The 14312-nt window shown below is 39.4% G+C and overlaps 2 protein-coding genes across 2 annotated transcripts; one reads left to right on the top strand and one right to left on the bottom strand.

Annotated features, from left to right (window-relative positions):
- Positions 1-341: 341 nt before the first annotated feature.
- On the top strand, positions 342-4520 carry LOC146308344 (uncharacterized). Its single transcript, XM_084746288.1, has 2 exons — positions 342-655; positions 2402-4520. Exons 1-2 carry the CDS (start codon positions 457-459, stop codon positions 4072-4074), a joined length of 1872 nt encoding a protein of 623 aa, XP_084602414.1. The 5' UTR covers positions 342-456; the 3' UTR covers positions 4075-4520.
- A 3028-nt stretch (positions 4521-7548) lies between these two features.
- hcar2 (hydroxycarboxylic acid receptor 2-) lies at positions 7549-8762 on the bottom strand. The gene has a single exon (XM_084746293.1). It carries the CDS (start codon positions 8563-8565, stop codon positions 7549-7551), a length of 1017 nt encoding a protein of 338 aa, XP_084602419.1. The 5' UTR covers positions 8566-8762.
- Between the last annotated feature and the right edge of the window lie 5550 nt (positions 8763-14312).

Below are 14312 nucleotides of genomic sequence, written 5' to 3'. Positions count from 1 at the left end.
TTAGAAGGTAACCTTAGATTTGCAAAACTCTCGCGGGATCTGTGCGCGTTTTTTCTTAATTGTGCATCTTATAACTATTGATCATGATTTGTAGTGTACGAACGCTTTTGTTAAAATCTGCGACATAAAATCCTCAGTTATGGCAAGAGAAAGATCATGCTTGGGGTTAAAATGATCACTCTCGCGATATCTTTCACGGGTCTGTCTTGCAGACACGTTTGTCTGCTCAGGCCCCTGCTGATCCAAAACTATTCCACTCCACACCGACAGGGGCGCTGCAGAGCTGTGCCGTTAGCACGGCCAGCTTCTTCTCAGCGTCACTTTCATGCGACGGTCGCTGCTTTGTTTGTTCCGCACACGGCAGCAAAGCCGCACACACCCACTTTTTCCCAGATACTTTTAACCGTGTTCAAACCGTCTGCAGAGCTTTATGTAGGCGCAGCCGCTCGGTCTAACATGGCCAAGTCGAGTGATCTGAAAATCTTCCTGGAGTCCTCTCTGAATGAGATCTTTAAAGCGACGGTGAGCGACATCCTGGACTCAGTGGACCGGACCCTGTCCGAGTACCAGGGCACGATACAGAGGATCGAGTCTGAAAACGAGGGCCTGAAGCGGCTGCTGTTTGCACAGAAGAGTTCGGATCCTTCTGTCAGAGGTATGGTTATCTGCGCCGGCTTCATAATGAAGGATGTTTGTGTTTGTCATGACTGCGGCCAGTGTAGTTTCATGCAGCCACTGACCTTTTGTTCAAGCGTTACCTGCACTGTCAGCAAATTGTGCAGAGAGCTGTGTGATGTGACGGGTGTGTTCAACGTTACCTAAACATAAGTAGGCAATTGCTGACACGTTGATATGAAATAGTAGGTTAAAAACAGGTGTTACCAGTCATACCTGTTAATATGCATTGAATGTAGCAGAGCCTGAGTTTTCAATACTACTTCAGCACAGTGCAAGCAGAAATAAACAATGTAGGTTTCAATACGTTCAAAGCAGGTATGTGCAAACGTCTATGAAGTGGAAAATAAGCACTGTTGTGGTAACTGTGACAGCAATACCATGCACACACGGATGATCGTACCACAACATAGGTGGTTCTATAATACACAGTAAATCTCAAGATCTGAATCTGATGCTGTAAATAAGTAGCTGCCTAACCCTAAATGTTAACTGATTTTTCAAAAGAGTGGGAATCTGTCCAACTTTTTTTTTAGTCATTGTATACTTTTTTAATATAATTTATTTATGAATTATATAACTGGTGATATCCCCTTGTCTAAAACGCATCTGAGAGGCTTAAGAATACACATTATTTTTGTTTAAAATGACAACTCAACAGGGTGCACTTAAGCATTCTCTGGTTAAAGCCAGGGATGTGCCAGTTCAATTATTAGTATCAGTCTGATACTGGCCAGAATCACTGTTTGGGATATCGGGGGATAAAGCCAAACTATCTTCTTCACCAAACAGCATTTGTCATGTGAACAGTAGTTAGAACATGAGTGAGCTGTGTGGAGTTTTTTTTAAGCTCAAGGAAGAGAAAAGCAAAATAGAGTTCAATTAGTGCACTTCATTAAAATTTGAGTTGAATGTTTGAATAGTGCTGACCAATCTGTGTGTGAAAAAGTTTAAATAAAAGGAAATGGTGGTATTGCATAACTGAGACCTGTTGTGAGTTACACACCTTGTCCTTCATGCGAGTATAACATTTGTTTCACAGTTTAACCAAGATGTCTTTTAGACTCCCAGGTTAAACAATGTGCATTGAGTTGATTTTGAGATACAGAAAAATGGTATCGCATTGGTGTTGACAGATACTCCAGGTTGCAATAGCATGAAAAAGTATAAAAGCTATTAAGCCATCCCTAGTTAAAACTGCACTAATCAATGTATTAATGTTTGCTCAGAATTATCATAAACCTGCAGTCTCCCTGAACTCTGTGAAGCATTTTATTGTCTTTCAGCTCAATGTTTTTGGCACACAACTCTACTCAGTTCCACCTCATTTCCAGCTGTAACAGGCAGCTATTTCAGCAAAAACCTCTGAGAAATCCTCCGTACACCACTGTTCCATCCTATGACCATAGTGAACCATTTAGAAACTAAAGAACCAGGTAATTTCCTCAGGACTTAGTGGAGACAAGAACAGAGCTAAATGGAGAGTAAATATTGCACTTGCATATATCAGGTATCCAGAAACATGACTGCAAATGAAAGCATATGTTGCGTTCGAGGTTTGTTATACTGCCCATTCACTGTTTTGATGCTCCCACAGTGTCATTCAGTTCTTTCCCTAGTTTAATCAAATAGTTTAGCTGTAATGAAGGTATGTATAACTGTTAAGGTTGTACTATGTTGCTCAATATTTTAATTGTTCATTATCATTGATTTTTTTTTTTTACAGATATGCGTGAACAAGATGCCTCTGAACAGTTTTCGACCTCAGAATGGAACGATCATCCCATCACCTCCACCCAGAACATGTTTAAAGTGTCCATATGCAGCAGTGACAAGAAAAGCTTCAGGAGGAAGCATAAAGACAAAAAGAGGGAGAGCATCTCCTCTGCCTCCTTTTTACTGCAGACTGATCACGTGTTAAAAACACCATGTGTGAAAACAGCAGAGACTGTGGTCTCACCTCAAAACCTGATATCTGTAAAAACAGAACCTGGCCTTGATGAAAGCGGTGCTATTGACCTCTCACAGCCTCCTTGTCTTCTCAATCTGACAATGAAGCCAATAAAGAGTGAGAATACAGAGGTGGGCTGTGACAGTCATGATACATATGCACCTCTGCCGCCATCTGCAGGCCTTGAACAAGACTCCAGGGGCAATGAGAGTGAAGTTAAAGTCACTATTGTCCCTGACACTTACATGCAGGATGGACAGGTCATTAAAACCGAGGAAGAGGAGCAGAACGGGGTGTTGCAGTATGGTGACAAGGTGAAGCACGAGTTGAGCTTTTACCCTGAGTCAGAAATAAATCCAGAGGGAGCGTGCAGACAGGTTGAAGCACAAGAGGAAAACAATCCACCTGCTGTTCCCGCAGATGAGTTTTTGGAGAATCGTGACAACTTTTTGCGCTGTCCTTCCTGCCCTAAAACATTTAGTCGAGCAACCTCGCTCAACATTCACATGAAGATTCACAGCGCCGAGAAGGCACACACCTGCAGCTACTGCGGTAAACGCTTCGGCCGGGCCGATCTCCTCAAATCCCACAAACGTACCCACACTGGAGAAAGACCCTACGGCTGCAACATCTGCACCAAAACATACGCCCATCCCAGTCAGCTCAGGATACACAAGCGTGTCCACACTGGAGAGAAGCCGTATTCCTGCTTGCACTGTGGGAAGCGCTTCAACGAGCACAACCAACTCAAAGTCCACCTGCGGACTCACACCGGGGAGAGGCCTTACAGCTGCCAGGAGTGCGGCAAAACATTCAGCAATGCAGGCAACCTGCGAATACACGAGAGGATTCACACTGGGGAGAAGCCATACTGCTGCGCTCAGTGTGGGAAAAGGTTCAATGGTTTGGGTGACCTCAAAACACACTACAGGATTCACACTGGAGAGAGGCCCTACAGCTGTGAGCTCTGCAAGAAGACTTTCAGCCAGGCAGGACACCTCACCATCCACATGCGGATGCACACAGGAGAGAGACCATACAGCTGCAATGAGTGCGGCAAGAAGTTCACAGTGGCCAGCAGCCTCAAACTGCACCAGAGGACTCACACCGGAGAGAAGGAGTACAGCTGCTCGTACTGCAACAAGAGCTTCAGCCGGTCCGGACACCTGAAGAGACACGAGCTGGTCCACACCAAAGAGAAGGTCTTCCTCTGCAGCCAGTGTGGAAAGACCTACACTGACCAGTCCTCACTTAAGAAGCATCTGAAGATGCACGCCGCCAAGGACCAGAAGGCTCAGAGTGAAGGGAGCACCAGCAGTGAGGCTGAAACAAACCCAGCCCAACCTCCAGCTGCTGAGACACTTTCAGTCACTGAAACTAGAGCCAAATTTTTTGAGATGAGTAATATAAAAGTTGAGAATGATTCCTGTGTGGAATTTACACAATAATCTTAAATTAAGGTCCACTTACTAAAATTTTCAGCACTTTGAAACTCATCTCACAGCCTACATTAGCAGTATTACAAGACTTTATGCAGCGTTTCTAGTGTCTGATGAGCCTTAAAGGCTTTAAAAGGACAGTTGAGATTATTTGAACTGGGTTTGTATGAGGTTCTGAGCAATAGTCAGTGTATTACCTATATTAAATGGTGGTTTGCACACCCCAAATTAGAAGAAGCAGATGGGGCACCAGTGTGGAAGTTAAACAATGAACTGCTGTGGACACGGGCAGCAGAAAGAAAAAAAAACACATTTTAGCCACCTAAAAAAAATCACTATTTTTAGAATATTTTCCCTTTACCTTTTTTGACAAGAAACTGCCATTATACAAGCCAAATGTCACTCTTTCAAAACCGACCAAAATCAAACAAGCAAAATTATTAATTTTTTGTTGTGGCTGACATGTGAGTGGCTGAAATACTGCTGCCTCGGTCTGTTAGTTTGCTATTGTGTGAGTTTGGTGAATCCAAACTATCTTTTTAAAACACTAGAGTCACACAATAACACAAGCAAACTGGTCAAGGCAATAGTAGACCAGCATGTCCTCAAGATAAAATTACTGATTTCATCTATGGAGATGGTGATATTTGGCTTTCCCATTAGAAAAGGCTGTCTGACAGCAAAATACACCTGTACTCCTGCTGCTTCTCCAGACTAGGAGAATGTCTGCCACTATCTACTGTAGGTAATACACTGACTATGGATAAGTCCCTCATATGACCCCCAAGTAATCAAACTTTTCCTTTAATCTGTTATTCAAGCTGATAAGGTTGATAAAAGGATTATGCTTCAGTACTTTTTCAACATCATATGTTTAAAATGATTCAGTGTCTATTAATTATAGTATTGAAAGTACCGAAGGTATAAAAAATATGTGCTGATTCAAGGTATCAGTTCAGTTCAGTTTTTATTGTAGTGCCTGAAATTTGGCTTGCAGCAAAACCAGACAGTGTTCAGTGATCTTTTCTATACCAGCACTGTGTGCAGGTAGATAATAAAAGAATCTATTTTGTGTAATAGGATTTCTTTTTTGTTGATTGATTTCTTTTTGCTGTGATATCTAAAAAGATACTGAGTTTTGTTGAGCCAAGTTAGTTTTGTATCAAAGTTTAAAATTCTGGTATGATGGCATCTATAGAAGGCTATTTTCTATCCACTGAAGTTGTGTGCTGTGATTTAAAGCTCCAGAAAAGGCAAGTAAGTGGACCTTTCAGTTAAGATTATTAAACTGCTGTTTTCAAGGTCAAGACTGAAGTTTCACACTCAAACTGTATGTGATATTTGTGGTACAGTGCAATACACTGTCGTCTAACCTTTGCTGTGATTATTTTTTTTTTCAAGTAGGTCCAAATATTTAGCAATACCGTATGATTGATTATTTTTTAAAAACTAAATAAACTAATATTCCTCTTGTAGTCTTCTCTCTGACAACACAGTGCAAAGAGTTACAGACAGGAAGTGGGACCTTAAAAGAACAATTGTTCTTAAAAACTTGCTGTATGTTACCACACTGTTGGTGATTTGTTTTTAAAATGCTATAAAGGAGAGGAAGAATTATTGCAGGTAGTGTCTTTTGGACTGATGGGGTGATTTGCTGAAGCAAGACACTATCCTGACCTGCGGAGAAAATATAAAATCTCCACGTGGTCAGTAGAAAAAATCAATAGTTTTAGAGATGCTTCTACACACATTTATACACTTTGTAGTAGCCAAAGTAGAAATGTGTGTTCCATCAGTGATTTACAGTGAAGATCATTAATATATTGCTGTATATAGCTTTGCAGTCAGCAGTCTGATCCATTGAAATGACAAGAATGTATTTATATTATAATAATGTCACTGAAAATGATGCAGATACTCAAAATCAATTGACTAGCTTTCAATAGTAAATTAAATCATTGTTTTGTAAGCGATGCTGATCTCAAAGAATGTTGAGCTTCTAGAGGATTTGTTTTAGGTTGTTGTCTGTTCTGCCAGGAAATACGTCTCTCGTCATGAATTATGTAACTGACACACACAGGAGTAAAATGTCATGTTTATGATAATAGGGCTACTGTTTGTTGTGGCAAACAGTTGATATACCTGCACAGCAATGTATATTAAACTCAGTGTTTGCTACTAGGAAGTTATTGTGACTTACTTTTGTGTGATTTGTGTCAAAATTAAAGAGAAAAGACCATCGAAAGATTTTGTATGTCTTGTTTTTTTTGTATTTCATTTGAAATGAAAGGCAGACAAAGATATTTTCTGTCTACTAAAAAAGTACAAATAAATTCTGTAAGATATTTAATATTTAGTGCAACAGAAAAGCAAACAGAAAACAGTATATACAGTAGATATGTGCCTGTGTGTATTGCAGGATTTACGCAGCGCATTTATACACTGAAGGATAATCCAGCCTTTTTAAAGGGATAGTTCAGGTTTTTTTAAAATGTGGTTGTGTGAGGTATTTATCCATGGTCAGTGTATTACCTACAGTAGATGGCAGTAGACATACCTCCAGTTTGGAGAAGCAGACCAGGGCACTAGTACAAGAGCTACTAAATGTACTGTTGTGGACAGGGTCAGCCACAAAAGGTATTTTAGCCACCTAAAAAATCAGTATCACTTCAAGGATATACTATATTTATAATATTTTCAACACCTTGTTGTCAGATAGCCTTTTCTGACAGGAAACTCGTTATAGATGCCAAATATCACATTCTCTCGCTCAACTAGCCTGTCAAGTTGGTGATTCTGAACTATCCTCTTAAAATTCAGAAGTCACACAATTACACAAACAAACCGCAGTTTCCTGTCAGATATGGCTGTCTGCATACACTTAAATGTTGCTAAATGTTTTGCTGTTGTCCCTGTCCACAGCAGCACATTACTTAGCTCAGTGGTACCCAAACTGGGGAGTTGGCCCCCCTGGGGGGTCACAGATGATCAGGGGAGAAATTAAGAGTGAAACAAAGTTGAATGAATATGGTTTATGTAGGGGAAATAAACAAACAACTGTTTGCTGATGTTCTCATGCTGACCTGTATTTCATTAAAATTCAGCTTTTGAATCCTTTTTTATCAGTTGCTACTGTGAATGATTGATAATTGTGTGTGTTGTGTCTGCCATCTACTGTAGGTAATACACTAACTATGGATAAGTACCTCGTATAACCACACTTCAAATGATCCAAACTATCCTTATAAAGAAAAAAACTTGCCTCTTGACAGTTTAATTTTGTGCATATTCAACCTGCCTCACATGAGGCAAAAACTTTCATCTTTCATCTTTCTCATCCTTAAGGGACTCACTGCCCAGTACAATGTTTTTAACCAACATTTTTCAATATCTGATCAAGCAATATCATAATTTATTCTTCTATACTTCACAACAAGAGTACAAACATACAAAAACCTTTCCAAAACATTAAAAAACATGTATCTATTGGATTTGGGTGGCGCTGCTCTGGCAGCAGTTGAGGCTCCACGGCAGCTTCTCCTTGGACAGATAGAGCATCGGCTGGATGCTGCTGCTGAAGTCCATCAGTCCAAACGCCACATAGTGAATGTAGCAGCGAAACACGTCAGGAGAGAAGTAGTGCTGGAAGGGGAACAGAGCGACAGGCGGGAAGTAGTTGAACACGATGATGGCGAGAATGATGAGAACCATCTTGAAGGCTCTCTTCTTCACTGGATGCATCTCGTCTCTGCCGGGCCCAGACTGCCTAAGTGCCCAAAGGATGGCGATGTTGCAGAACACCATGAAGGCGAACGCAGCGAGGATCATCGCAGTGAAGACCTTCTCGAAGTTGACGATGTTGCCCACACATTTAGCAGCAGCATAGGCCAGTGTGATCAGCCAGACGATGAGGGCCAAGACCGCTCGGTGCTGACGGTCCTTGAGCTCGGTAAAGGTGATGGGGTGAACCACAGCCATGTAGCGGTCTAGGCAGATGCAGGAGAGGAAGAGCGGCGAGGAGTCTTTCATGCCGTAGAAGAAGCGCAGGACATACCAGGTGCTGCTGGTGGTGAGGAAGACAATGTTGGCCAGCTCGAGGGGAGGGATGAGACAGAAGAGAACGTCCAAAACCGCCAGGTGAAGGATGAAGATATCTGAGGTGGAAGAGTCGCCCTTATTCTTGTGGATGAGCCACAGCACCATGAGGTTGGCTGGGATGCCCAGGAACATGTTGATGAACTGCAGGCCCAGATACCAAATGAGAACTGCAGGCATGTCTTTGCAGCGTTCATACACCGTCTTGTCACCACCACTGAAGTTGAGGGGTCTGTGAGAGATGAAGAGCATTGAGGAGTTCATGTATAAAACCTCCATGATGGCCGTATCAGAGACGGATGTCATCAAAGGACATCTAAGGGACAAAAGTCTGTCAGAAAAACAGAACAAGGTCAGCTGAATCAGACAGTAGACACTCCAATAGATAACAGATAAGCCTTTCATGTAATCTTAATGTCTAAAACATGACAAACATGTAATAGTAAAATAAAGCAGAAACATGAAAGTACAAACAGTTACGTCAGAGAGAAACTGAACTACAAACCACAGAGATTCAGTCAGAAGCTGCAAAAGTACTCAGAGCTGAACACTGATGTGCCATTTCCACCCATTCCAGTTCAAGCACTTCATTTTGAACCATTCTGAACATTTTCATCAAATATAAAATTGGTTCACCGCCTGAAAACTTGGTTTCCAGCCAGAACCAAAAAAATATCAAGTTTTCCTTTGGGACCAAATTGGACATGTCATAATCTATAGGATGTTGCGCTCTGTGCAGCACCTTCTGTTGATGACATCTATGATTACAATGGTTCTGCTCAAAACTGGTGGAAATATAATAAAAAATAATAATAATTTCACTAAATAGCACCAAGGTTCCAAAGGTTTGAGCAGAACCGGTTCAAGAACCAGGGCCCACAGAGACTTTTAAAATCCTGTTTCTCTCTCTGCTCTCCAGCAAACACGTTTGAGGGGAGAAGCTGACTAGCTTTGGCTCAACTGTCACCTGTCTCTCCTCTGCTTTGCTCAGTGTGCACACTGATCAAACAGAGCAGAGGAGAGACAGGAGGAGAGGAAGAAACACAACGGACCAACAGCAAAAAGCAGTCGAGGCTCTTATCAGTGCCTACAAGGTTGCCTAGAAAAAACTCACCTGTCGTTCTGGTTATTGTAATATTATATATTACATATTATATAAGTTAAATGTCATTGTTTACAAGCTATTTCACCTGGCTGTGTTTGTTTGTTTTGTTTTTCTATCACATATTTTTATTGTTTTTTTTGTTTTTTGAACATGTCACATCAGTTTTCCACAATGACTTTGTTACATTTACTTCTTTTTTGGAAGACGTTGTTCTTCTTTTTCTCCCTCCCTGCCCCACCCTTTCATAAATCACATCAATCGGTAATAAGTATTATCAATAATAAAAATAAGGTACCATTTATATACACACATATCCATGTATATACATTAATACATACATCAGTGTATGTATATCAGTCCTGATACCATGCCTATACGTATCAGGAGGAGGATCTCAACTACATTATCAGGTCCTGATTCCAACAATTAAAGACATGAATTCCATATTTTATGAAAGATAGGATTTTCCCGTTTGATTGTGTAATAATAATATTTTCAAAGGACATAAGAATATTTATGTGGCTATTTTTAATTAAACTTGACAGTTCAGTTAGCAGTATATCAGACTGAAATGTCAACTTGGTACACTTCATTTTCATATTCAAAGAAACAACCTACTCAGTGTTGGTGGAGTGGGTGGATGTGAAAGTCTGGAACCAGGCTACAGTTCAGTGACATTAACATGTACTACATGCTTAATCATCATGGCTTGACCTATCTACTGTAGATCTCCAATGATTTGTATGTATTTTCTTGTATGAATTTGCATTACGTACCTTGAATTTAGATTAGAAACTGTGTAAAAGCACCAGTCAATATATAGAAATATCAAAATAATAATAAACATACTGCCTCACACATATGAACGCTGGATATTTTGCATGATTTACTGCAGTTACACAGTATTAATTTGACTATCATCGCTACACTGGAAGTGAATTGTGACCTGCTAAACTCCTAGCAAACATCACACTTTCAGTTCATAAAATAATACTCCCCTTAAATACCCTCTGTAAAAAATCAGCTTCAGTGATACCACAGACAACAGTAAAACCATCGAGGCGTCTGAGGTGTGATCACGTGTAAATACTAATGAAGATAAATTCATATTTTAACAGCTAATGCACTGAACGAAAGAGAGAAAAAGTAATCACATTATACTGTGGTATCAACACACATTTCAGTCTGCATCAGCAGATTTATTATTGCGGTATAATGAGCCCTTTTAGTCATACATAATACACAATTATTTGAAAACATAAAGTGGACTCTGCATATGTAAAAATTTACAGTTTTTGTAGTTGTGTATGGTGAGTGAAGCCTCTTACCTTTAATTGGTCATCTAATGAACTGATCCTCTCAGCCTTCAGTTATCTCTTTATCACTGCCTGTCTCACAAGCATTTAACCTATTTCCTTTTCTCACCCTCGTATAGAGCTGTGTGGTCCACACAGTGATATGCCAGTATGTTGAATGATGCTTTATGAAAGGGCAGGAGTGTTTGCATGTCTTCTTACATGTTGTCCACTATCTGTGTATCTAAGGGTGACATGTAAATGTGCAACCTGGCTGTAAAGATTCCCTCGCTTCCTGCAGAGGATATTATCTAGGAAGTCATCAGTGGTAGGATATTTCCACAGCCAAAGACATGGCTTCAAGACTGAAAAACTCCCCCAAGACACAAAACATTAACACTTAAATGGTTTGTGTATCCTGGGGGATATAGTAATTTGACAGGCTGTCATTGAATACTCTTCACTTTACTCATAAATGTGTATTATTGATTAATTCAGTGTACATATATTTTTGCATTGTCACTGTCAAAACACTCACAGCTGTTTCCTGTTTCCATTGGCAAAAGGATATATCAGTTTGGGGCAAAAAAGGGATAATGATTGAATAGAAACATACAAAATAAATTATTTGCTCTAACTCAAGAAAGGCCAGTGTCCACGCTGCCTTTAAATTTTAAGTTGATTGAATTTGAGAAGATGAGCGAAGGTAATTGAGTAATGATTCAAAACAAAAATAAAACTTTCTAGTCAAATAAGCTTGATATTAATTCTGTTGTATCTGAGAAAGTATGTTAATAGGCCAAAGTTGATGGAACAACTCATCTGATACACTGACAAATATTACAAACAAGTTTAATTTCCTTTTACATTTTCTCTCACAGTCAGTTTCATTTCACACACGTTTTCTTCAGACTATAAAAAAGAGGAGCCTCAGAAGAGTTTCAACTCTCAAAAAAGTGCATGCTGTTAATATCATGATCGTGTTTGTAGAAACTTAATTCATGAGTTGATTGAACTTGTGTATATAAGTTCTGAAGGGTTCTGAAAACGCATGCTAGAATTTTTTGCTGAAAGTTTTATTAACTTGAATAAATACAAGTTAATGAATAAGAATTAATAAGAAAACATTAGGTGATTCCACTAAATTCATGTGTATTTTCTATAGCTCTTTATTCAAAGATTAGAGTTGTTTCCAGCATTCAAAACATGTGTGACAACATTGCTTATCTGTATACAAAACATGAAAGAAAGTAGCTAATTAATTGTTAATTTAAAAAAAATTCTAAAGTTGGCACAGAAACTATTTAAAAGAAAGGAGGAAATAGTAAATCTACATGCTGCTGAAACAAAAAAGTTGAGAAAACAAAATTTTAAGGAACTTATTATTTTTTTTTACTTTTGAACCCAACTCAAACTCTAAAGTTTAACAAATAATGTTTTGCTGAGATACTTTTCTTCTTTAAATAAACTTGAATCTGCCTGAAAATTTGTGTTTCAAAAATCAGTGTGTAAATTCATTGATATTCAAGCACCCCAATACTGACAAATCAGGTTCACAGCTCACTGTAAACAACTTGCGGGAGATTCTAACATTCACAGATTACAAATCTTTCTAAAAAAGAAAAATAAATTACCTCAACAAAAGACTACGTGTCAGCAAAACTTCTTTAGTATAATTTACTTTGTTTCAAAGCTTTTAAAAAAGTTTCATCATCTTGAAATTATGACTTTTCTGAACTTTTTTTTTTTACACAGTGACTGACCAGTATATCTCAGGAGACACAGAGTGTAAACTAGAAAATAAAGTCAAATTTTGAAAAGAAAAAATGGAAATTTTGTTTTTTAGATATATAAGAAAACAGCAATTAATTCATTTTCCAAATATATCTATATGTCCTCATCCATTTAAGGATTAATGTCACTCACCTGCTCAACAGGATACAGCAGCACCTTCCCAACTCCCCTCCTATTCCCTGCAGCTCCTGCGTCCGTCTGTCCCAGTGTGAGCGAATACTGAGCCCTCACTTCAAAATGAATGGAAAACATCTTTTGGAAGAAGATGACCCAACACTTCAGGGATCCTGCTGAGGTCTGATCATCCAATCACAGCACTGAGACGAGGGTGTGGAACCTGAGAATCTCCCTCTGGATGCCACGATGTCTTTGTCTGGCCCCCTGTACTGTACATCCATCACACCCGTAAAATGAGCAAATTTAATTATCATAAAAGAAGGATGAAATCATCATTTGAATGACATTTTAAAAAAGTGTGAAAGTGAATTGGGGGAGTGGGGAATGAAATCTAAAACAGGTTTGCGTGGAGGACGTGTTGTGGCAAGCCATCATCCATTCACACGATTGGCAGTGATGCAACAAAACCAATGGTGCCTGACGGAAAATCGGCAGTAAACAACTGATGCAACAGTCCAGAAAATCACTTCTGATTCAATTCAGTGTAACGATGTGTAATATGTTACGTGAGGCTGACATGGTGTGATCGAGGTATGATGTCCGTTTGTGGGTTTGTGCTGCGCCCAACATCCAAAACAGGGACCTGCATCTCTACCGGGAACTGAGAACCACAGATCTCCCCACAGCATGATTCACACTTACTCTATGTATTTAAATGTTCATCTTTTTTTTCCGTAATTAGGTTTTTTATGGAATCACCAGAAAGTGTTGTCTTTGACGGGTATTGGATGACCTCTCAGCTGACCTTTGACCATTCACTCTTTTTTTTTGTTAGATGTTAATTGCAATGCCTGGGGCCAAAGAAACAGAAACTTTCTAACTCGCAGATCCTGTCTTAACTGTTTGGTAACCATGGTAATAATTGTTAGGACCTCAATTAGGAAAAAGGTCATTACAGATGAACACTTCCTAAGTCATGCTGCCTTCAAATGTGGTTGTGTTTTCTGTGTTTATGATAATCTTAACTCTCTTAACTTGAGGATAATAGTTAAGCTGTCATAATTGTCACTTTCCCACAAATAACTTTTTAACTAGCTAACAGTAGCTAACAATAGTGTTTGTTTACATTAACTAACGGTACTGTTCGGTAACAGCATCTAATGGTAGTGTTTACTCACAGCCCAAGTAAAGATAAAATGAAGATAAGATAGGACTCCAAAAGTTAGTTAGGAAATGATCTGTAAAAAAAAACTGTGTTATTCTGTTCCTATCTTAATTATAAAGTTTCTATAAGACTGTTGACTATTTTGTCATCCATCACTTCTTCATTAGTGTACCACAGGTGATGCTGTGTTGGTGATGTTACAGTGTGTTGTTCTGCGTGTGAAACTCAACCCAGGTTTGTTTACCTTTGTGTGTCTGTCTCTGAGCTCATTTGTCTTGGTCTCAGGTTCACGGGAAATGTGTCTCCATACTCCAAGATTCCTTCTTCTTCCTACAAGACTCCCAGAAGATTCTCACAGGTTTGCTAAATTCTGCATCAGAGCAGAAACACACACATGACAGCTCACCGCTGCTTTTGTCCACACAAGCCCGTTTCAGAGATCATAGGAGCTTCTGGCTGCGTGAGAGAGAAGGGAGTACATTACATTCTACACATTTTCTATGCAAATATTTTTCATTTTAAAAACTTAACTGCAGAAAACTAGACATCTCCTGTGGATTGGACCATAATTGGCTTCCAAAATAGTTTTTAATGTCACAAAGTCATCTTGTATGCACAGATCTTAAACTCAGATGTAGCTGTAGACAAGCTTTGTGTGTCAAACTCTGCATATATA

The sequence above is a fragment of the Lutjanus erythropterus genome, chromosome 20, assembly GCF_056507025.1.
Source record: "Lutjanus erythropterus isolate fLutEry1 chromosome 20, fLutEry1.hap2, whole genome shotgun sequence".
In the NCBI taxonomy this organism is placed as follows: Eukaryota; Metazoa; Chordata; class Actinopteri; order Lutjaniformes; family Lutjanidae; genus Lutjanus; species Lutjanus erythropterus.
The sequence above is the reverse complement of the archived record's forward strand: the minus strand, read 5'-3'. Positions and strand labels throughout refer to the sequence as shown.